Source organism: Anguilla anguilla, chromosome 17 (assembly GCF_013347855.1).
Source record: "Anguilla anguilla isolate fAngAng1 chromosome 17, fAngAng1.pri, whole genome shotgun sequence".
Classification (NCBI taxonomy): Eukaryota; Metazoa; Chordata; class Actinopteri; order Anguilliformes; family Anguillidae; genus Anguilla; species Anguilla anguilla.
In genome coordinates, this window is record NC_049217.1 from 17,496,205 (window position 1) to 17,520,892 (window position 24,688).

The window sequence follows — 24,688 nt, forward strand, 5'->3', positions numbered from 1 at the left end:
GAGCGCTGTAGGTTTAAAGTGACTGAGAAGCAGCTGGGCGTCTTGTTCCGCTGCCAGCGTTTCTGCGGCCCGGCCCGCACTGGGCTAAACTGATCGTGGCTGAGAAATGGATTTCGCTAATTTCAGCAACCGTGAAAGCGCTGTCGGTCGAGGCTGCGTTAGTTGGCGGGACAACCCCTGGGGCTCTGTGATTGGTCAGAGAGGGTCTAGGAGGAGGGGAGTCCACCCCATCTCCACCAACCTCAGCCACCACCACTGTTTGTCTGGCGAATGTCCTGACCGTGTCCTGGCTCTTAAGTTTTGCGCTCTTCGGTATGTAAGGTACTGTCTGTGCTGCCTGTCTCTGAGCACAGTCATTAATCACAGTTCAACTTTAGCACAGATTCTATAGGCTAACCAGATGGTCAGCTCCTGGGTTCCTTCTATCCGCTCTACTTTCTACAACTACAAGAGGTTCCTGTCGGCAACAGGGGCTTCTGGTGCTCAATCACTAGAGTTCATGAATATTCATGAATTAGAAGGTACGACATCGCCATGGTATTTCCCCAGGTCACACTCATTCATGAATATTCATGACATGCATAAAAGTTCTGATTTCACTTGTGGGGATACGGAACTTTCAGCGTTAGTAAGAGGGAGCTGAGTATCTGTCGGGACTGTGGGGTCTACGGCTTTAGGCCAGGGCTGTCCAGTCTTGTGTGGTAATTAACTAATCATGGTCTTCAATCAAGACCTCGATAAGTAGAATCAGGTGTCTTATTACTGGACTACAATAAAAAAAACTGCACCCACACTGGCCCTTTTCGGATAAGGCTGGACACCACTGCTTTAGGCAAACTCGTGCTTTCCACTGAACGTAAGCAAAGCAGTCAAAGTGCTGGTTCCCCCTGGTGGACAGAGAGGTGTACTGCGGTGCTGGACAGGGGAGTTGCTTTGTTCCTGGAGTGTTATAATCCCACAGGGGAGATTAGGCCCGTGAATCATTGCTTGACCACCAGGCAGATGCTCATGACCACCTGCGATTGATCCGATAGAATCATCCGGGGTGTTTATGATGGATGAAGACATGGACAGAAATAGGATGTGTGGGCAAATCGGTCTTAATAGTCAGGGTCACCCTTGTTTTGACCCCTGCAGAAGCCGCCGCTTAATTCTCACTGGAGAATTAGCGCCAGCGGTAATCCGCCACGAGCTGGGAGCCTTGTCACCTGTGAAGTGCGGCTCGGGGAATCCAAGCGTGCATGTAGTGCATTTCTGCCCGATGAGACACCTTGGAAAGGAGCGGCCATCTTGGTGCTTCTAGAGGTTGCTAGGTGATGCCCTGACAAAAGGGAGAAATCGTGGCAGGGAGCACGTGTTTTTAGCATCACTCCAGCAACGCAGTACAGCGTAGAACCAACAGAACAGTACAGCACAGAACCAACAGCACAGTACAGCACAGAACCAACAGCACAGTACAGCGTAGAACCAACAGCACAGTACAGCACAGAACCAACAGCACAGTACAGCACAGAACCAACAGCACAGTACAGCGTAGAACCAACAGCACAGTACAGCACAGAACCAACAGCACAGTACAGCACAGAACCAACAGCACAGTACAGCGTAGAACCAACAGCACAGTACAGCACAGAACCAACAGAACAGTACAGCACAGAACCAACAGAACAGTACAGCACAGAACCAACAGCACAGTACAGCACAGAACCAACAGAGCAGTACAGCGCAGAACCAACAGAACAGTACAGCGTAGAACCAACAGAACAGTACAGCACAGAACCAACAGCACAGTACAGCGTAGAACCAACAGAACAGTACAGCACAGAACCAACAGAACAGTACAGCATAGAACCAACAGAACAGTACAGCACAGAACCAACAGCACAGCACCAGGACCACAGGCATACGTGCACACACACACACAAACACATATAGGCATAAGCACACACACTCGGGCGTACACACACACACACACACACACACACAGGCAGACACATACATGCACACAGACACAGGCACATACAGTACACACATACATACATACACGCAGGCATATACATGCACACGCAAAAGTAGGCATACGCATACACACACACACACACACACACAGGCAGACGCATACATGCACACACACACACACACACACACAGGCATACGCATGCATGCACACACACACACACACAGGCATACACATACATGCACACACACACACACAGGCATACGCATACATGCACACACACACACACACACAGGCATACACATACATGCACACACACACACACACACACACAGGCATACACATACATGCACACACGCACACACGCAGTTATTACGCGCTGCAATCTGCCATGACTGATTGGGAGCCTGGGCTAATAGTTCTTTAATGACTTCATTAAATTGTGTTGCGCGGCTTATGCCTGCGCTGCCAATTTGTCAGCCGGGGAAACGTCTGTGTGGAGGACGCAAAGAGCCGGTTTTATTTAGGAATTAATTTCCCATCTCCTGGGGCCTCTAATGAAGGTGAGGAAGAGAGGGGGTGCGACAGACAGAGAGAGAGGGAAGGCTTCCCCAGTACTGCTGTGTGTGTGTGTGTGTGTGTGTGTGTGTGTGAATAGGTGTGTGTGTGTACGTCTGTGTGTGTGAGTGAATGGGTGTGTGTGTATGTGTGTGTGTGTGTACGTTTGTGCGTGTGTGTATGAATGGGTGTGTGTGTGTGTACGTGTGTGTGTGTGGGGGGGTGAGTGGGCGTATGTGCAGGCGTGTGTGTGTGTGGGGGGGGTGAGTGGGTGTATGTGCAGGCGTGTGTGTGTGTGTGTGTACATGTGTGTGTGTGGGGGGGTGAGTGGGCGTACGTGCAGGCGTGTGTGTTTACGCGGTGTGTCAGTAGCTGATGGTCAGTATTACCTGGCCTTTTCTGCACAGAGCAGACAGCTGATTGATGAACTCTGCAGTTTCCCAGAATGCCGCTCTGGCCCTGGGCCCACCTTTCTGTCTGAAGCCTTATCCCCATTACCACCTCCGGTCGCCTAACTGAAGAGAGAGACAGTTAAGAGAAAGAGCTGAAGAAAGAGACGTGTAGTGGAAGAGAAAATGGTGTGAGAGAGCTGAGGTGGTAAGACGGGGGGGGGGGGGGGGGGGGGGGCTGAAGTCCAGCTTCAGCTCAGCTTTTTAAACCATTACCTCTGGGGTATTTGTCATATTATGTTATTAGATTAGTCCGGGGTCTAATGAAAGTAGTGGTGATTTGTCAGGGTTATTAATGACTTCATCGCACACCACTATTTATCACCTGCCTGCCTCCTGTGCTAGTGTGCGTGTGTGTGTGTGTGTGTGTGTGTGTGCGCGCACTGTGTGCGTGTGTGCGTCATGTGTGTGTGCGCGCTCCCTAATGGGGATCTCAGTGTGGTGGTAATTCAGTATCGAGGCGGTATTATTACAGAGAATTGCATTTGTGATTTTTTTTTTCTGCCAGCTCAGCAGCACAGATTTTCTCCCCTTTCGGTTTTTTTCAGCTGTCAGATCAAAGCTGTTCCTCGTTTTCTTAGCTTTTGAGCTGCAAAGCCCCCAGCTTCTCTCCCTCCCTCCCTCCCTCCCTCCCTCTTTCTGCCAGTAAGCCTCCCCAGGCCCCTGCAGTCTTAATCTACTATAGCTGTACAGAGCACCCTCATACACACACCCTAGCCCATGCACACAGACACACAGGCACACACACACGCACAAACATGCATGCACACACACACACACATACATACACATGCGCACAAACAAACGCACCCACATATGTACACACATACCCGTACACAAATGTATTCACACACACACAGAAACAGCCTGGTCCCTCCCTTCCCTCAGATTTCCTCAATACTGATTGGTCAGCTTTCTGTCTATATATCCCATTGTTCATAAGCTGCCTGTGCCAGTGGCTTGCTTTCAACTACAGATCTTATTGAATTGAGTAAAATCTTTCTACTGAGTAAAAAAACCTTTTTACTGCCTATGTAAATCGACTAATGCCTTAGCAACCTTGCTTCAGTTCATTCGTCTTGTTCCACTTTGTTTGTACTGGTCAGTGGTGGAGGACAGTCATTCATTTTAACTCACTGGCCATTCAAAATGGTGGATTGCAATTACATTGGATTTCAGTGGGTCGAAACATTCCAGCTGCTTCTGCAGATTACAGCATGAACGCTCACGTAAACCACATTAAACATTAACACTGACGGGGAGGAAATTATTTAATGCTTGTCTGTATTTTGAGCGCACTGCTGACAAGACTTTGCTTTGTCTGTTTTTAGATTACTGCTCCAAGCTATTTTATGTTGCCAACCGTAATCAAATCCTTGTTCAGTCTGGCTCAGGTGCCAGAAATAGAAAGGCGTTGGTAGTGTTTGTGTAATTTTGGCAGTGATATCATTTGTTTGGAGTGTTTAAACCTGAGGAAATCAAGTATTTAAAGTTAGGCTGGTATTTGGCTTCATAAATACTTTAATGAATGATGCTTTCCAACTGTATGAGAGAGCGTACCACTTGTGTTCAGCCACGCGATGGCGCTGCTTCTGGAGAGATGTGCGTCGTAAAAGGGTCAGAGAGACATAATTCACTGCATTACCTCATACTTCATTAGCTTACCTCATAATTCACTGCATTACCTCATACTTCATTACCTTACCTCATAATTCACTGCATTACCTCATACTTCATTACCTTATCTCATAATTCACTGCATTACCTCATACTTCATTACCTTACCTCATAATTCACTGCATTACCTCATACTTCATTAGCTTACCTCATAATTCACTGCATTACCTCATACTTCATTAGCTTACCTCATAATTCACTGCATTACCTCATACTTCATTACCTTACCTCATAATTCACTGCATTACCTCATACTTCATTAGCTTACCTCATAATTCACTGCATTACCTCATACTTCATTAGCTTACCTCATAATTCACTGCATTACCTCATACTTCATTACCTTACCTCATAATTCACTGCATTACCTCATACTTCATTAGCTTACCTCATAATTCACTGCATTACCTCATACTTCATTAGCTTACCTCATAATTCACTGCATTACCTCATACTTCATTACCTTACCTCATAATTCACTGCATTACCTCATACTTCATTACCTTACCTCATAATTCACTGCAATATCACATCTCCCACAGTGGCAGGATGGAAACAAAAAAACAGGAACAGGTACCAGATGTTAAATGTGTTTTATTTTGTTTATTTATGGGAATCATGTGAAGTCATTTCACAGCATCACAGTAAACCCACCTCACTCTGCCCAGCCTGATTTGTGAGGACACTGAGAGTGGTCCAAACCAGCAAAACCTGTAACATCCATTTCTCTCTCTCCTTTCCATTTCTTTCTCTGCCTCCTACCCTTCCATTTTTCTCTCTCCCCCTTGTGTTCCATTTCTCTCTCTCCCTCCTTCCCACCTGTTCAGCCGTGAGGAACGACCGCAATAAGAAGAAGAAAGAGGAGAAGAAGCAGGAGTGCACGGAGAGCTACGTTCTGAGTCCGGCCACAGAGGAGATGATCGAGCGCGTGCGAAAGGCCCACCAGGAGACCTTCCCCTCCCTCTGCCAGCTGGGCAAATACACTACAGTGAGTCCTCCATGCCATCTGGTGGCGCTGCGCATTTCAGTCTGCATACTGTAAAATTAGAGTTCTCCCCTGGTGCTCAGTGCTTGCGATCTTTCAGCACACAGACACTCTAAGAGCTGTCGACAGGAGTCTGAATTCAGTGAGAGTCAATTAATTGAGAATTAAATAAGTGGAAAGAAGCAAGGTTTAATGAGAGTATGAGAAGTTGAATTATGTGGTTTTCTTCTGGGATTGGGGGCAAAAACGTTCCTGTGAATGTCAGAACATGGCTGAGCTTAAAGGTTGTCTTATGTACTTTTTGAAATATTTGTGTGGACTTACGCGAAGACTGATTTGTAAATGTATATGTTCATGCAAGCTTTGGAAACATATTTTATTTTCATGTTCAGTCAGTTTCTGTTCAGTCCCATTGAACACTTCAATCAGTCGAAGCCAAAAGGTTTAACAGAAAAATGAAACACACTTTTTAGGGGATTACCAAATGTTGGTAACCTGGGAATAGGGCATATGGGTGATGGGGTCTGTCTCAGCTGTTGGTGTGACTGAGAGAGAGAAGGTGGTCCTGAGTTTAAACCCCCTCCCCCCCTCCCAGAACAACAGTGCACAGCATCGCGTGGCTCTGGACGTCGACCTCTGGGACAAATTCAGTGAGCTGTCCACCAAGTGCATCATCAAAACGGTGGAGTTCGCCAAGCAGCTGCCCGGCTTCACCACGCTCACCATCGCCGACCAGATCACCCTGCTGAAGTCCGCCTGTCTGGATATCCTGGTGAGGCTGCTGGTGCCGGGCCACGCGTCTCCTACCACTGGCTCTGAGCAGAAACAAGGCCGCATTGAACTGCGTTGTTCATTAATGACCGTCCATGTCTGTCAGCCATCGTACAAATGGCCATTCACAACATCCACTGTTTGTTATTTTGTATATATATATATATTTAATAATAATATAATATATTGTTATTTTGCCATTATGAACTGTGTCCTCATATTTTCTTTGTGTCCTTTCCCACTTTTGGTTAGGTTTAGATAATATGACAAAAAATGCAATAAAAGAAGTAAATAGCTTTAAAAATCAAAAATAGGTCCCATTTTTATATCAACAGCACCATCTATAGGTACATTTAAGAAAGACAGTTAACATACATCAAAAGAGCCTAATCAAATTTTGCTTCAACTGCAGTGAATAAGAATCACTCTGTAGTAGTCTATAGGCTGTTTGTGAGATTAGATGTACAGAATGGCTTTTTCAGCTTTTCCATACCTAAGGACAGGTGTGCTTGTCTGATAGGCTGCCTCTTAGCTGAGGCTGGTCCACAGTCATTCATGACTGAGAGTAGAGATGTGTAGCGACGCATAAATTATAACAGCAGGGGAGAAATACACAAATGTCCCAGAATGCATTGCACTCTGCTAGTATCTAATTTTGTGGGTAAATTTGAAATTACATTACATTACATTACAGGCATTTAGCAGACGCTCTTATCCAGAGCGACTTACACAACTTTTTTACATAGCATTTTACATTGTATCCATTTATACAGCTGGATATATACTGAAGCAATGCAGGTTAAGTACCTTGCTCAAGGGTACAACGGCAGTGTCCTTACCCGGGAATCGAACCTGCGACCTTTTGGTTACAAGCCCAGTTCCTTACCCACTGTGCTACACTCCGTCCTGGATGTACATAACTGTAAATGTTGACCATTTAGCCATGGCATTAATTATAAACTACATTTTTCAACATACCAGGACAGCATTTTTATACAATGACTTCTGAATAAATTCACATTTATTTTGCTGTCTGTTTTCCGTCCATTAGTTGTGCTAACTCAGTTACGTCTCTTCTAACTGTAGAGTGGTGAATGTGCCCTTAGCTGAACTGTGGCTGGGTCATGCTGTAGTCTCAGGACAGAAAGCCCTGCGCGGGTGAAGCGCTACAGCGTAGCGCGGGTCAGCTGGAACGGCACGCAGACGAAGGCCTCAGGGAGTGAACCTGACTGTGTGACTTTCTGTCTCAGATCCTGCGGATCTGCACGCGCTACACGCCGGACCAGGACACCATGACCTTCTCGGACGGCCTGACGCTGAACCGCACGCAGATGCACAACGCCGGCTTCGGGCCGCTCACCGACCTGGTCTTCGCCTTCGCCAACCAGCTGCTGCCCCTGGAGATGGACGACGCGGAGACCGGACTGCTCAGCGCCATCTGCCTGCTGTGTGGAGGTACCGCACCCTTCCCCACTTCCCTGCAGCCGGTCAAGTTACAGTAGTGCTTATACCCCAGCCAATCGAGTTACAGCAGTACTTATCCCCCAGCCAATCAAGTTACAGCAGTACTTATCCCCCAGCCAGTTGGGTTACAGCAAAACTTATTCCCCAGCCAGTTGAGTTACAGGAGTACTCATCCCCCAGCCAATCAAGGTACAGTAGTACTTACCCCCAGCCAGTCAAGTTACAGCAGTACTTGTCTCCCAGCCAATGGAGTTACAACGGTACTTCCCTTGAGCCAAGCAAGTTACAGTATTAACTCAGGGTTACAGATTTACAGTGTTAGAGTATTATCCTGAGCCAGAGTTACAGTATTCTCCAGAGCCAATCGAGTTACAGCAATACTTCCACCGAGCCAATCGAGTTACAGCAGTAACAGCTCAGTGCTTTGCTCTGGAATTGCGGTGATTTAATTCATGATAATCCTCGTCATATGTCCTTGGCAGTCTTGCTCATCTCATACATGCCAAAGGATGTTCCTTGACCTTTGCCCTTTGCACGGTGAGTCTCATGTTTAAAAAGGATAGATTGCTGTGGTGGTGTCTCATGAATCAGTTTATTGAATTGTGATGCGAATTATGCGGTCAACTGCCATCTCAGTCCCGCTCAGACCGTTATTAATAAAAAGACTGAGGAACTGTGTGTACAGCCAGGGTGTGTGTGTGTGTGTGTGTGTGTGTGTGTGCATCTTTCATGCCTGTGTATGTGTGTGTGTATGTGTGCTTTAATTTGATTTGATTTGATCTCCAGATTGGCAGGACCTGGAGCAGTCTCTAAAGGTTGTGTGTGTGTGTATGTGTGTGTGTGCGTGATTTAATTTTATTTGATTTGATGTCCAGATAGGCAGGACCTGGAGCAGTCTCTAAAGGTGTGTGTATGTGTGTGTGTTTGTGTGTGTGTGTACGATTGTTTTTGATGTAATTTGATTTGATGTCCAGATCGGCAGGACCTGGAGCAGTCGGAGAAGGTTGACGTGCTGCAGGAGCCGCTGTTGGAGGCGCTAAAGATCTACGTCAGGAAGCGGCGGCCGCACAAACCTCACATGTTCCCCAAGATGCTGATGAAGATCACCGACCTCAGGAGCATCAGCGCCAAGGGTGAGCCACGCCCCCGCTCTCACGGACACGCCCCAAATTCACACAGCGATGCGCACACCGTCTCAGAAACACACCCCCATTCTCAGAGACACGCCCCCATTCTGAAGACCTCATGCCAACTTCACAGCCCCCACCCTACACACACACATGCGCATCACACATATCTGTGAGCACACTATTTACACATAAAGATAAGGTAAAGGTAAATCTAAACTCAAATCTTTACAGCAATTGAAACTGAAAGCCCTTGGTTTCTTAAAACACGCTTCCTTGCATGTACCCTTCCTTGGTACATTCTGTAGCCTTCACACCTCCACAGCAAAACACCGTGTGGCATCCCAGCATGCCTATCGCTCTGTAAGCGGCGACCTGCCCCTCTAAACCCTCCTCTTCCTCACCTTTTCCCAGGGGCGGAGCGCGTCATCACCCTGAAGATGGAGATCCCGGGATCCATGCCCCCCCTCATCCAAGAGATGCTGGAGAACTCTGAGGGGATAGAGAGCCAGGGGGCAGGGGGGAGCAGTCGGGCCAACGGGGCCCCCCCGGGGAGCTGCAGCCCCAGCCTGTCCCCCAGCTCCCCCCAAAGCAGTCCGGATACGCACTCCCCATAGACTGGGACTACCTCGGGCCTGGAACACTGGCCTCTGCTTCAGCACCCCCCAGCCCTAACCCTACCACCCCCCGCCCCCTCCCCCGCCACCTGAAAAACAGAGTGAGCAGAACAGGAAGTCACCTTTTCGCCCGGAAGAACTGTACGGTGTCACTGCTGACTCATGTGCTACACACCTCCCCACCCACACCCCATTCCACCCAAAAAAAAACTAGAGCAAACTGGATTCACTCCCAGTCTGAGGTGTGGGGTCTGTGTGGTGCAGCTGGAACTGTCGGCAGAGGACAGACAGACGGACGGACGGACGGACGGATGGACGCGGGACATTGTTTGTCCCCTGAGGATTTCGTGGTCCTGACTGAGCAGAGATCGCCAAGAAAGGGTTTTCCCCTTTTTCTTTTGTCAGCTTTCGGACAGATGTTTTCTTACAAAAGATATACAAATATAAATATAAATATATTATATATATATAAAAGATTGAGGAATGATTGAGATTGAATTGTGATGGAATGACTAGTGAAAAGTGTTTTTTTGAAAAGTTTTCCCACTGTTTCCGAGATGAGATGAATTGTGTTTGCTTCACTGTTCTGATATGTTCGTGCTCATGATATTGACAAATTCTCGACAGCGTGATTGCAAGCTGTATTTTTTTTTTTAAAAGCAAAAGAGTACAAAAAAATTCAGATCTGGATTTCTTTTACACACGCGCACAGGGTTGGGATAAAAATGGTGACACAAACTGTTCTGTTTGTTTTGAATGTTTGTTTTTCATTTTAATGAAAAAAAGAATGAAAAATTTCATATGCTATTATACTGGTTCCATGTGTTTAGGTCACAGGTCCTTGAAAAACAATGAAGATTGTCTTTGTAAAGGTTGATTTAAGTAGCCTCTAAAATAATGTACATAAGCTGTATTCATTCTTTAAAGTATGAAGAGTTTAGCCCTCACTTGATTTTTAAAAAACAGCCTTTTCTTTTTTTTTGTTGTTTAAGAAAAGTCATTTTAAGCACATTTTATTGAAGGACTGGCATTGATGGACTGTTTAGGAATCTTAGATAAGGGACAGATGTGTAAAAACTAATGTAGGGGAGATGCTGAGCGCTGACGAGCAGCACCTTTCCCTGAAATAAAGGAGAATGAGAACGAAGTGATCAACGGTGCTGTTACGAGGACGGGTACCCGTGCTTTCAGGAAGTGATGTCACGTGATCAGAGAGGCGATGCTTTGGGGAGGGGCGGAGTCAGGTTTTGATGATTGAGGGCAGAATGCAGAGAGGCCTCAGTTTAGAGACAATAGATGAAGGTATATGTATTTTTATCTGCCCCCTTCCCTACCCAATTTCTTTCACAGGTCGATTCTGCACATACACACACAAAACTGCCTCAGGAATCTACGGGCTTGTATCGCTGACCGCGCGTCATATATGCCGTTATGTGAATATGAGCTAGGTTGTTAATCCTCCACTCCAAGCCGCAGTACATACACCCATAAACGTACATTCATATCGTCGGTGTCGCACAAGACACAAAAAATGTCTATATTTTTCCAAAAAAATGAGAGTACAGGGTTCTCGTCTGACACCACAATTATGTGTATGCATGTGTGTATGTATCCTGGCCTCTGCTTTCTGTACACAAGGACGAATTGCGAAGGCACTGGAAGCAGCCATGCACTCTGTTGTGGAGACAGATTCGTACGGTAACGATGGCAGCCACACACCCAGTTAAAGGGGAGAAAGAAGCTGTCAGGTCACGGGGCGAAGAACGTCAATAAACAATTCTGTTTATTTCATCTTTCAAAGGAGCTTCCTCTTCTTCTTCGTTCACGTTTAGCATTAAATATTAGTAAATTATTCAATATCACTGAATTTCCGTCCTTCTTAAATTTAACGCTTTTACCTATCGTTTTATTCTGTTCGACTTGGAAACGGAAACTGTTGCAATTCGAACAAAATTTATATACCTCGCATCTGAGGGTCACAAAAATAACTGGCTTGGCCGATAACCACGTGTGTTCGTGGAATAAGTCAAATAAATAAATTTCAGCCAAACAAGGAAAATAATTCTGCGACATTTTCCTTCAAACGGAAGAATTATTCTAACCCAGTGCCGTCCATGTGTCATTTCATGTCCTAACACAGGGTGGCGATCACAGAACTAACTGCTAGGGATGGCCACACGCTCATAGCACGCCGTGTTTGGACCTGTGACGAATGTAAGCATGAGCGTGAGCAATGAAGTCCTTTGGGTGCAAACAATGCCGCCAATACATACGAGCTGCTCCAAAATACGACATTTTCAGCAGGTAGGTCTTCTTAAGAAGTCAGCTGTTTTAGTTATAATTGTACATTAAGAAGAAATAAAATAATTTGATTCCTCCCGTGGGGCATTTGGAAACGCAATAATTGCCCATAAGAAACTGCAAAACACTGAATGTATAGCCTATCTCTGGATTTTTTTTTTTTTTTTAAAGGCTGCTCACAAATTCGTAATCCTTCGTGTATCGTCTCTAATTTAGTTTCAGCTACTGTATATATATCAGATAGCAGCTAAAATAAAAGAAGATACAAAAAAGATTACAGATCTGTGTGTGGTCTTTTTTAGGCCTAGTGTATCACAATTATTTTCCTCTTGACCTGCATCATTAGGCCTAAGTGCACATAATCTGCTTAAGTATTTGAGTAGGCCTAGATTTGTTTTGTTTTTTATTAACTACATGTATTTGTAGAACAAATATTTTATTATGTCAGTTTGAACTTTGTTATGACAAGAGCAAAGCATTTTGAAATCTGAGATTCACCCTCAATTCAATGAAACAAGCCTAATAAGCCATACGGATAAAATTAAACTTTAAAAAATATTACAAAAGAAAAGCTGTTGGCCTAAATCATAACTGCCATCCTCACTAAATGATTTGGGTACAATATAATTGCAATTATCGGGACAGCATAAATCTGTCAAGTTCTGTTTATTCAAATATCCATTTACTCAAATAATTTAAGTATTGACTGTTCCAGTTACAAAATTAAAAGAGTAGTACTTATTCTTCTTTGTGTCGAGCTTGCTTAAATTTTTGAAATCTTGATTTTTGAGTGAATTTACCTCAGAACTTTTGAATATATAAACTAAAACTATAAATTAAAGCTTCTTAGCATAAGTTAATTTAAGAAAATTGCCATAAGTTAAGTAATTCAAATAAACAGTTCATGCTTAAGTTAATGCAACTAAAACTGGAGGTGTATTAAGAAATTTAAGTAATATGAATCAAAGGAATTTTAAGTTAATTGAGGTTTAACCAATGTTTGAGTAAGCTGAACTTTTTACAGTGTACAGTTGAAGTCAATAAAAGGTAAACCAACAAGTACAAATTAACAGAGGACAACTAGAGTATACAGTTTACATCAACCCATAATTAAACAAAAAGTGCATGTCAATAAGTGAGCTTATTGTTTTCGTTTTCTTGCTTTTTGAGTTTGATTTCGAATGAGGAAACAGACCATCTAGCATTTGTGTGGTCATATCTAACACTGGAAAGCTGTCATACGGGTTAAGTGCTTGCGGTGCAGTTTGTGTTGTCAGCTCAGTTATTTAGCGTTAGTAGCATTCGTCACCGTGTCTCCCCTTGCGCGAATGCCTGCACGATGAAAGTATGCCGGGACCTATGCAGGGGGGGAAGAGGCCGAGGTCGGAGAGCTCGTCATCATGCCGGGGAAATGACATCACAAAAAACAAATGCTTTGTGGCTTCGCTCACCCAGTGGACGTCCCGCAGATTCGCTCCCTGGAGCGGACATCCCTCCGCAGACAGACGTAAGGGACGTAAATAAATATGGCAGATGGCGGATAAAAATAGTGCGGTGGAGTCACCTTGCTGCATGACTGAGACAAGTTACCCGACCCCTCCGGCAACTTAAACGGGATCCTATGACCGCAGAGGTGGAAATAGCCGCCCGTGTGTGCCCGTACACGCGAATGGGAGACCACGACGACTGTCCACTCCTTTTGGTTCAGGACCCGCCCCAAGGAAGGATCCCACACCTTCTCGTTGACTTCATCTTACGTAAATAGTGCCCCAGGGGTGAGTTGCAGCTCCTCGAGAGTATATATAAACGCCTACGACGATCCGCTCTCAAACCACACAAGCTCCTCGCCCAGAAAGAAGAGGCCAGAGACCCAGAGAGCCACGATGCAGTCTTCACTAGTCGAGAGCCTGTTCGCTGGAGACCCCTTCTTTGAGCGCTCCAGAATTCTGTGGCCCCTCTACCACGGGCCCCTCAGCGACATGCGCGAGGACTTCATCCAGAGGAGGAGCGCCCTGGCGGACAGCTTCCTGAAGGAGATCAGCGGCGTCTTCCCTTACGACTTCCTGAAGGGCGGCGCCTTCGCCTCCTCCCGGCTGGCCGGGCGCCGCGGCGACGTCGGCGAGGCCCGGAGGCCCAGCTCGGAGGGGAACCTGGAGCTGTCCCTGGACGTCCGGGAGTTCTCCCCGGAGGACATCACGGTGAAGCTGGCAGGGCGGCAGCTGGCCGTCGTGGCCGCCAGCAAGAGCGAGGAGGCGCCCGCCAACCGCAAGGGCTTCGTCCAGAAGATCGGCCTGCCCGACAACGTGGACCCGTCCGCCATCACCTGCTCCCTGACCGCGGACGGGCTGCTCAAGATCGAGGCGCCGGCGGTACAGAGGGGGGCCTCAGAGGAGCGCACCGTCCCCATCCGATTCCGGACCTCCCTCAACTTCCCCATCAATAACACCAACAAGGAGGACGGCCAGGACGTCCCGGAGAAAAACAACTGAGGAAGGACTGATCTCTTTTATTTTTGTAATATAGAGCGCTGTTTTGTTATTGACTCTGTGGGTTCGTTTGTTGCAAAATTTTTATGTTTATTTATTAAACTGAATTTCATTTGCATGTGCGGCTTTCTCTTGTTTTTATTTTCTTCCAAAATGGAGAAGATGGTTAGAACATAGCAACCTGGCCTTATCCCTTCCTGGTGCTGTGGTCAGATCTGTCGGCATGAAGGGCTAGAAGATCCGGTTGATAGTCTACCTGACCATTAAACTTAAAAAATGACCATTTTGTGACAAAGCTGACCTTTACAGGCTAGTTTTCCTCAAAAGTGGAGTTTTATGGATGTTGTCAGTGAGAAAGTCTTTGAACCTAGAGAAAGCAGCGTGGTCTCCTGTTTGTGTTGACATTTTGAGGTCTGACCGTAGTGATGTGAAGGGCATGAGACCAGGCTAAACACAGAGATTAACTACTGAACCATGGCGATTGATATGAAAAGAGAAAAGCCACTCATTTTTCAATAAACATAGCAGAGCCAAAGGCAGCCATCACAGAGAGTGCTTTTGAAATGCATTGTGGGATGCTTTGTCCCTGTACTTTTCCTTTAACATAACATAACATAACATAATGATGAGACAAGGCCATTCAGTCCAACAATGCTTGCCATTTTCCTAACTAAATTGTACCTAGTGCTCTGATTGCTCTAGATAGTATCTAATATCTCTTTCTACATAAATACTATCTTTCAGTGCAAATGTCAATAGCAGAAATGATTGACAGCCATGGCTGCAGGCCACAATACAATAATTTGTGATGGGGACTTCATATATCCTGTGTTCATATGTCAGTTAAACATTTAAAAAGGGATGGGGGAGAGTGTCATGTTTAAAGGAATTGGGGATTCTTCCACTGTACAATAGATTCCTTACTTTTCAGTATGTATATCTAATGTACAGTAAGGTAAGAAACATAGCATTTTTTTTCTTTGGATGTTCAGTGACGTTCCCCTTTAATCTAAATATCACTGAATCTAACCAGTGAAACATTCTAGCTGGCTGCTGGTAAAGGTGTAAATATTCTGTGTTGAATTTGGATGGTTAAATATCCTCATTGCCTGCCATTGCATTTGCAGTCTTCTCACCTGTGTGTATTTATGAACTTTTAGCCAGACAGCTAGCTACTCCTCCCAACAAAAGTAAGAAACCCAATTAATACTTGAAGTGCTTTAAACCTCCTTACTAAATCACTTAATATAAAGAAAATGACTAATTGATATAGAGTCAGCCAGTCCAGCTATTTCTCTCTATATTCTTGTCTGATTCATGTTTTTCAGATTTAGGAAAGTTTATAGATTATACATACAGAAGTACTTACTGACATACTGCCCTCTGCTCTAACCACAGAAGAAGATGTAAGGGTGATGGGAGATTGAGTTTTCATGTACCCGTACCTCATAATTAGTGGGGCTACAATAAGCTGCCAGGTCTCTTATCTGTTTGAACCAATCAAATGGTTTTGCTCTTCAGAGCAAGCCACAAGGAATGGCTCAGATCGGTTTCACTGATTATACAGAGAGTAGTCACTGTGTGGAATAGCCTGCCAGGTCATGTAGTCGAGACAGAAACTCAGGGGGTTTTCAAGACCAGGCTTGATACCGTGCTAGATATTATCTAGTTTGTAGGTAAACTGACACCAGGTACACTTTAGTGTTGTAAAATGGAGAGTATTGTTGGGCTGGATGGCCTGTTCTCGTCATCATGTTGTGTTATATCATATGGTAACACTACCACAGTATTTTTAGTATTTTGGGGGATGTCAGCATCATAGAGCTTTTCCATTACACCTAGCTGTACAAAAGAGTCAGTCTTTCACAAGATAAGGCACACGTTCTGTGGTAGAAGTGCAGAAGCCGACGCTAAAATTTTGGACTCTTGGGTGTTTTGGGGGACTTGGGCTGTCTGGCCTAAACAAAGGTTATATTCCTTCCATTTAATGATGTGAGTGAAGGTCCTGCCCCAAAATATAACGGAATGCTAAGCAGGTGAAATCAAAACCTCAAAACTGAAATGTATGTAGAGCTTGAAACTTACATGCTTGTGTGTTGAAGACAGCACACCGTCAGAAGAAACCGATCAAGGGAAGGCCCAATTAAAGGCTGCAGCACCAACGAAGGGCTCTAAGGCCTGTTTAGCTGCCGGTTTCTCTGAGTGCCTGTCTAACGACAGCCAGGTTTACTTCACCCACAATGGTGTGTTCCTCACCCCCCAGCCCAAAACGAAGTGTCGCAGTCAACAAGCAGCGCTGCCAGTAGCCCTAAATGGCAGATTCGTCAGTGGGGCTGCTGTCGTCGGAGTCGTCAAGCCGATGCCTTTCGGAGCGCTGACGCACGTGTCGGTTGGGGAGGACGCGTCACTGGCGCGGCGGGCTGCGTCTCTGTCACACGGTGGGCAGGGTGATACATACGGGGGGGATTAGCAATGCGCCAACCGCCGGGCGCGCGCCACGCCACAGACCGAGCATCGGGAACGACGCGACGGGCGCCGCGGGTCCGGGGACGACGCCATCGGGGTCGCGAGGCGGTCCTGTGAACTCAGTCCGTCGACGGTCTCCGAGGGTCTGAGAGAGTGTCGCCTGAGAGGGCCTTATCGTTTTCTGCTCCGCTTGCAGTTCTAGGTTATAACCACAGGGTGGTGCCACATCCTTGCAAGTTTTATTTTTTATCTGCTCCTTCCAAAGGACAGTGTCTGTCATTGTGAATATCTCCTCAATTTATCTGCTGTCATTTAAAAATTTTCCCGAGATGTATGTACAGATACACTTATCCTGATTTGTGTTGCTGCTATTTAAAAGTCATTTGGGTTTCTTTGTAGTGGCACAGGAAAAAAAACAATCAAAATCCTGCAATCTTTGAATGTTCTTATTGGATTTTACAGGACAGGGCCAGTGTAACAGAACAAGAAACAGATTAGACACTAAGTTGCAAGGCAGTATTACATTTAGCTGAAATCAGCTGTTGTGTATTGGTTTAAATGACGACAAGCCACATTAAACATCACTTATTCATTACTATTTGACCTGGTATCTCTTAAGATTTTTCTCACTAAAGTGCTTAGTGAATACTCTTCACCGAAAACTTTTTAAAAATGACTTAGCCATGAAACATGCCATTTTCCCTCCATGTAGATTTCAGGGGAACCCCAAAATGGTGATCTTTTGCTGAACGGTAATACACATGCCCTGCAAGTGACCTCCTGCTGAATCCAGTGCAATGCACTGTCTGCTCCACTGACTGAGGTCACTGTACGCCCTATTGGTCTTAATTCATATGCACTGATAGCCAGGTCCCAGATAAGAAAGACAAGATAAAGACATGCAACAGACCATCCATATTTCTGTTTTTAGAAGTCAACAAATAATTTGCCAGTTTAAACAATTTCTTGTTTTTTAAAAAAAACATTGTATATAGTTTTTAGGCTTTATGGTGTCTTATATCTCTGTCTGAATGTAGCTTTGCAATGACTGTGTTTCTCTTGGGCCATTTGCCTGCAGTCTCGATGTCGCTAGATATATTTTGGTCTTTTTCTCTCATTCTTCGAGAATACACACCCATGGTACAGAGAATGATTATTTCTCGGTGTTGTTTTGCTAGAAGTTGGCATGCTAGAGGTCTCATTGCCAGTCATATTGTGTCAGCTCCATCACTGTGTTGTTTTTTTTTTGTTGGTTTTCTGTGAAGTGTCTTTATCACTGCAGTTGCTGTACGAGGAGGTGACAGCTAATCTCAGCGTAAGTCATGTTTCTGAAGTAATAAATGACAGAACAAGCCCCGTTCAGAAAATTCTCAGACCAACTGGTGCAATACAGAATATACTCGCGTTTCCCAGTGGGAAAATATCGTAGGAAATGTATTTTCACACTCTATGCACGGACCAGGAAAGTACAGTGAATGAAAGCTGTGCTTTGGTCTCAAAGGTTTGAGTTAAATTGTGAAAATGTCCAATGAGTCACAATATCGCTTCTTCGGTAATTTATTCAAGGATGAATACATTTTTTTTGTCACTCTGCTGAAATAACTATGAGGCAAGAAGGGGTATGAGGACCCAGTGTCCCTGCATTCTGGATTTTTCATGGGTGCTTCTATAGTGGCTGTTCCTCTAAACTAACTGTGAGCTGTGTTTTTGAATTCTGACCTTTGGAAGTGAAGAAGCGTTTGCCCTAAATAAAGGTAATGCTGACAAATGGTTTGGGAGGCTGTGTGAATATCACATGGGGAACTGTGAGGGATTACTGCTGTTCAGATTCATTCTGCACGTATTCCGTATGCTTTATGCTCTGTGCTTCATTCGTTATAATGCATTTTACACCCCCCCCCCCCCCCACAAGCCCCTGCTCACTGCATTCCCCCCCACCCCCCCGCGCCCATGGGAGGTCTTTTTCTTCGGCTGTATTATTGAGAAAGACGGATGAACTCTGACCGTAATTGATCGCAGTTGGTCAGGAAGACACGGGAGGAGAGGGTGTAGTCTGCGGTTGCAGATCGACCAGCCATGGGCTGTTTCCCTCGGGCTTGCTGCATTTATTAGGCTGTGCTACCACGTGGGCGCTAGGCAGGCCAAGTGCGAATGTGGGGATTCGTTCCACCGGTACCTGCTGCACCGGTATGAGTTCGCTATGGCAACGGTGTCTGGGGGGCGGCCCGGCATTGCCTCCTGTAGGGTGGCGAGAACGCACCATCAGTACTTTCCTAAAAGCTCCAGGAGGTGCAGAAATGGTCAGGGCCAGCTGCTTTCCTGAGGTGACCAGTTCCCAGGAGCTTGCCACAGAGGGCCTTTTTCTGGAGGCCTGAATGTGGCGTAACTGCGCCTAATCTCGCCACCTGATCCCAAACTCCGCCTGAACCTCTATTTCTGTGTCCTTCTGCTCATTCAAAGCATAAAGGCTTAAACAGTCAACTGTTAAACCTGTGAATGTCATGATGATTGGCTTAATCGATGATATGATCACATTAGTCTTTAATGTTAATCATCCTCCATCCAAGTAACTTCACCTAATCATAATGGGTCCACATAAAATACTGGAATAGGATTTATAACCTGGTCATTTTGAACTGGTAAAAAATGTACTGGGTGTATACTCTGAGAATGTACTGGGTGTATACAGTACTTTGAGAATGTACTGGGTGTATAGTCTTGAGAATGTACTGGGTGTAGGCCTATACTCTGTGAATGTACTGGGTGTATACAGTACTCTGAGAATGTACTGGGTGTATACTCTGTGAATGTACTGGGTGTATACTCTGTGAATGTACTGGGTGTATACTCTTGAGAATGTACTGGGAGTATACTCTGTGAATGTACTGGGTGTATACTCTGTGAATGTACTGGGTGTATACTCTTGAGAATGTACTGGGAGTATACTCGTGAGAATGCACTGGGTTTATACTCTGTGTTTACATGTTTATGAGGAAATATCTGAGGAAAAATGTGTGTTTATGAAGTTTATGAAGAAAAAAGGAGAACCAAAAGGCAAAAATATGTCACAGCAATCTTTCAAAGGGGAAAATCTAATGGAGCCCCGAATGTTAGCAATCTCATTCTTTCCCACAAGTGCAAAAATGAGCGTCTGTAAAGGTTTCTGTGCGACGCTGAGCCTGGGGAAGTTATTTAGTCATCTCTGTGGAGCTGGTGCCGCTGCAGCACTGTAATACTTAAGCAGTGTAGCAGGAAAAGGAGTGTAAGAAGATCCGCTAATGGTTCTCTTTAACCAGATTTCACCAGGCCAAAGATTGTGTGTGTTTGGACTGGCCCTGAGGAGAAATGGGGTGTTTTCAGGGCTCTGAATGTGACGCTGCTCAGTCTGGAGTCTGTCTGCTCGTTGTGTGCGTACTGTTGACGCACCGTACATGCGCCCGTTTTGTCGGTCGTCTTATCGGAAGGACGGCGGCGGGCTGTGTTTGGTAGTTGAGGGTCATGGCGAGGAACGCGCCGGCGATGCTGACGGCCCGCTCCCGTGTGAACGCCCTCGGGCCGATCGGTGCAGGTAATCGTCTGGAAAACCACGCGGGCCTGGACCTCTGCACCTATCGATCCCGGGATGAATCCTGAAGCAAGAGGGCGTCCTGCGCCCACACCAGCATTTAGCTCACAGGTGTGGAGTAGGCCTTAGCGTTTAGCTCACAGGTGTGGAGTAGGCCATAGCGTTTAGCTCAGAGGTGTGGAGTAGGCCATAGCGTTTAGCTCAGAGGTGTGGAGTAGGCCATAGCGTTTAGCTCAGAGGTGTGGAGTAGGCCATAGCGTTTAGCTCAGAGGTGTGGAGTAGGCCATAGCGTTTAGCTCAGAGGTGTGGAGTAGGCCATAGCGTTTAGCTCAGAGGTGTGGAGTAGGCCATAGCGTTTAGCTCAGAGGTGTGGAGTAGGCCATAGCGTTCAGCTCAGAGGTGTGGAGTAGGCCATAGCGTTTAGCTCAGAGGTGTGGAGTAGGCCATAGCGTTTAGCTCAGAGGTGTGGAGTAGGCCATAGCGTTTAGCTCAGAGGTGTGGAGTAGGCCATAGCGTTTAGCTCAGAGGTGTGGAGTAGGCCATAGCGTTTAGCTCACAGGTGTGGAGTAGGCCATAGCGTTTAGCTCAGAGGTGTGGAGTAGGCCATAGCGTTTAGCTCAGAGGTGTGGAGTAGGCCATAGCGTTTAGCTCAGAGGTGTGGAGTAGGCCTTAGCGTTTAGCTCAGAGGTGTGGAGTAGGCCATAGCGTTTAGCTCAGAGGTGTGGAGTAGGCCATAGCGTTTAGCTCAGAGGTGTGGAGTAGGCCATAGCGTTTAGCTCAGAGGTGTGGAGTAGGCCATAGCGTTGAGCTCAGAGGTGTGGAGTAGGCCATAGCGTTTAGCTCAGTGGTGTGGAGTAGGCCATAGCGTTTAGCTCAGAGGTGTGGAGTAGGCCATAGCGTTTAGCTCAGAGGTGTGGAGTAGGCCATAGCGTTGAGCTCAGAGGTGTGGAGTAGGCCATAGCGTTTAGCTCAGAGGTGTGGAGTAGGCCATAGCGTTGAGCTCAGAGGTGTGGAGTAGGCCATAGCGTTTAGCTCAGAGGTGTGGAGTAGGCCATAGCGTTTAGCTCAGAGGTGTGGAGTAGGCCATAGCGTTTAGCTCAGAGGTGTGGAGTAGGCCATAGCGTTTAGCTCAGAGGTGTGGAGTAGGCCATAGCGTTGAGCTCAGAGGTGTGGAGTAGGCCATAGCGTTTAGCTTAGAGGTGAACTGGTGGGGAAGCAGTAGGCCAAACAAAGCGGGGTGTCAGTTATTTTTGTTTTTCAGTACTGCCTAAAGAAAATACTGAAATTTAAGGCCTTGCTCTGTTGCGTTCCCTTGGTCGAATAATCCAAATCTAAATCTCACTCAGTCTATTTCCTTCTCTTTGTTGTTCATCCCCACAATCAATTGGCTTAAAGATCAGGAATGTTCCAATCGGAATTTTAAAACTGGCAATGTTCCGAGCTCCTCTGTCCAATCAATAGATACAAGGTAACAAAGTTCTGTACGCAGTGCACTGATTAGTCTCCACACCTTTTTGTAATTGCACAGCACAGCATACCACATACAGCATACAGGCTTTAGACAGTGTGGCCACAACAACACAACTGCTGTGTTCTATTTCAGTGGGCAAAAATAAATAAAATCCATATTTAAAAGTGTAGGAAGGCAGCCTGTAAAGTAAAAAAAAGAAACGGGAGGCGAAGTGATACAGATGTAGATGTAGGCTGGGGTGTGTGTGCGGCTGTCTGCGGCGAGATGGATGTGTGATTGCGACCGTTGGTAATTGGCTGAAACCACTGTGGGTGACAGGAGCCAAGCCGAGTGTGTAATGCGCAGAGGTTCCCCGGGATCGCCCGCGGCTGACGGTCCGACGCTCGCCGGCCCCGCGCCCTCATCCATCTAATCTCCCCTGAATTATGTGCTCTGTCAGTGGCAAATCGCTCCTCGTTGCCGGGACGCTAAGCGGGATGAATCGCCGCGGCGATGGGGGTGGAGCCGTCTCGGCGGGAGGAGAGCGCGCGGCGCTCTGGTCTTCACATTTCGCTTGACTGGCTCGGGTATGGAGAAGCCGGGGCCCGGAACGCTCTCCAGTCCAGGTGCCTCTCAGCCTCTCTCTTTCATATTATTGTTCCTCTGATATTCAGAGAGAATGTGGAACAATGGGTCTGGCTTCAAGAAAAAAAAAATATCCCTTTGGTATGACTCGCAATTAAACGTTAGTGTTCGCGTTTTTTTTCTTTGCGAATACAATCTGGTTTGGTAATCACCAGAATTAAATTGCGAACTTTGGTAACTGTCACTTGTACGCTTCATAATTCTGTACATGACATAGGCATCACTGGGTGCCTGGAACAAGGAAGTAATCAAGTCCAATCAAACACCGAAATGAGAAATCAAGCCTGAGACTCTTTCATGCTGTCCAGGAGCAGTTCCTGTCCATCCCAACCACTCCGTACCATCTTAATGACCTGTGTCCTCTGCTTCTCCTTGATCGACCTGTTCAGCCCCCATCCTTAGCTACTCACACATCTCCAACTGTAACAAAAGCCCACTACCATGTCTGCTCCGTTTTTACCTTGGCTCCCTGTATTCTAACTTCAGATTTCTCCACCAATATAAAATCAAATGAGCAAAGATAAGTCCAATTCATTTTTTCCCCCAGGCACATATACACACATGGATATCTAAATAACATCTGGCAATGTATATTCTTTGTAAATTTAGCTGTATGAACGTGGCATTCCGTCTGGTGGAACGGATTTGTCTCGGCCGGACCCTACCAGTGGAGAGAGCACATGCACCTGGGTTGTGTTGACTAATCAGCCCGGGTGCCTAAAGGTGTGTTCCTCTCCATGGTACAGGACCGAGACCGGGAGTACATGCAGAGGGCGACCCAGTCTTTTTGGAGTTTTTGTTTGTCTAAGCACAATAAAACATAAGATAAAGAAAACGCCACTGGACAGCTGAAAAGCTGGTTACCTACCAGCAGCGAGCTGAAAAGCCGTCGCTGGGTCTTACTTCCTTTTGTCTTTCTTATTTTAGTTTGTTGTTTTAGTTCATTGTTTTTACCCGCAACCCGTGAGGGGGAACGGTGAAGGTGTTGGTTTATTTGTTTTCGTGTCGGTGTTAAGGTGTTGGTGCACTCTCGCTCTCTCCAGCTACGGTGCAAACCCAGAACCGCCTCACCTCTCTCCCAGGAGTGTCACACGGCATGTGACAATGCATACATGATTTGATTTGTTATTTGTGAAATCAAACTGTCTTACGACTTGCCGCACGAGAAGGAGCTCCGCATATTTAACAGACACACTGCGGCTGTGTGAGGGTGCTAGTATAACGGAACAGTTTGGGAATTGGGCTTGTAATTCCGAGGTTGTGGGATTGCTTCCAGGCTGGGTGATTGCTGTTGTACCCTTAGCAACGTGATTGAGCTGAATTGCTTCAGTAAATATACGGCTGTATTAGTGCATTTTACGTAACAATGAAATCTGGGCAAATCGCTTTGGTTTCCGAGCATCTGTTAAATGGCATAATGTAATGTCACATAATGCCAAGTGGTGGGGCTTAACATTTAGGAGTCAGACCACCAACCAGTTGAAGACTTGGTATTAACTTGGTGTTAACTTTTTCTCAATACACTGCTGGAGGAGGATGCAGGATGATAGAAGTAAATGTTTATTGTAAATAAATCAGTAAATATTTATTTTAATGATACAGGTTCAAGCTCAGAAAGAACACCGATTTCTATTTTCCACCTATTCAAAGTCTCCTCTGGCAATCTTTGAATTGGGAGAAACTTCTCTACCTTGTTCCTTCTGAAGTGTAGAGAATCTCTATTCTTATATAACTAAATTGGTTTACCCTTGAGATATTTACATATAACCTGTCATCCTTTCTGCAAGACTGCTCAGTGACATTCAAGCAGCTTTTTGCTAAGTTATTGTCAAGCCAGAGGGTAATGAACCTGAATAATTTAAGTGGAGTGGAGCATTACTTGAAGACTAGCTCCAGAGCATTGAATTTTCACATTGCGTAGGAGGCCAAATCAGTGGTACATATATTATGCTACCAAACCTTTAATTAAAGCAAAACAAGACTTAAAATTTGGGTTGCTCATGAACACTGTGAAAAGTCCCCCACCTCGTTTAAAGTAAAAGAGTCATTATCTAGTGTATTTTCACATTTTCAGTGAATATACGTCTAGGCAGGTGTATGGGCTTGACTGCATAATCCGTCATTTATTAGACCATGTCAGGTAGGATGGAAGGAAGTAAACTGAAAGAAG

General features: G+C 45.8%; 2 protein-coding genes across 3 annotated transcripts in view; both read left to right on the plus strand.

The window, feature by feature from the left end:
* LOC118216695 (retinoic acid receptor alpha) overlaps nucleotides 1–12,180 on the plus strand; it is a 151,304-nt gene extending 139,124 nt beyond the window's left edge. For both annotated transcript variants that reach the window (XM_035398098.1, XM_035398097.1), the window contains 5 exons: nucleotides 5,469–5,629; nucleotides 6,222–6,398; nucleotides 7,648–7,852; nucleotides 8,836–8,994; nucleotides 9,403–12,180. In XM_035398098.1, coding sequence (XP_035253989.1) covers nucleotides 5,469–5,629; nucleotides 6,222–6,398; nucleotides 7,648–7,852; nucleotides 8,836–8,994; nucleotides 9,403–9,605 — 905 coding nt within the window. In that variant the 3' untranslated portion in view covers nucleotides 9,606–12,180. The remainder of the gene's footprint in view (nucleotides 1–5,468; nucleotides 5,630–6,221; nucleotides 6,399–7,647; nucleotides 7,853–8,835; nucleotides 8,995–9,402) is intronic.
* A 1,510-nt stretch (nucleotides 12,181–13,690) lies between these two features.
* hspb9 (heat shock protein, alpha-crystallin-related, 9) lies at nucleotides 13,691–14,510 on the plus strand. The gene has a single exon (XM_035398099.1). The coding sequence runs from the start codon at nucleotides 13,790–13,792 to the stop codon at nucleotides 14,393–14,395; it is 606 nt and encodes a 201-aa protein (XP_035253990.1). The 5' UTR covers nucleotides 13,691–13,789; the 3' UTR covers nucleotides 14,396–14,510.
* The last annotated feature ends 10,178 nt before the right edge of the window (nucleotides 14,511–24,688 follow it).

What these genes read in the sequence shown, in the direction of transcription:
- hspb9 (XM_035398099.1), top strand. Translation starts at nt 13,790, where the DNA reads ATGCAGTCTTCACTAGTCGAGAGCCTGTTCGCTGGAGACCCCTTCTTT.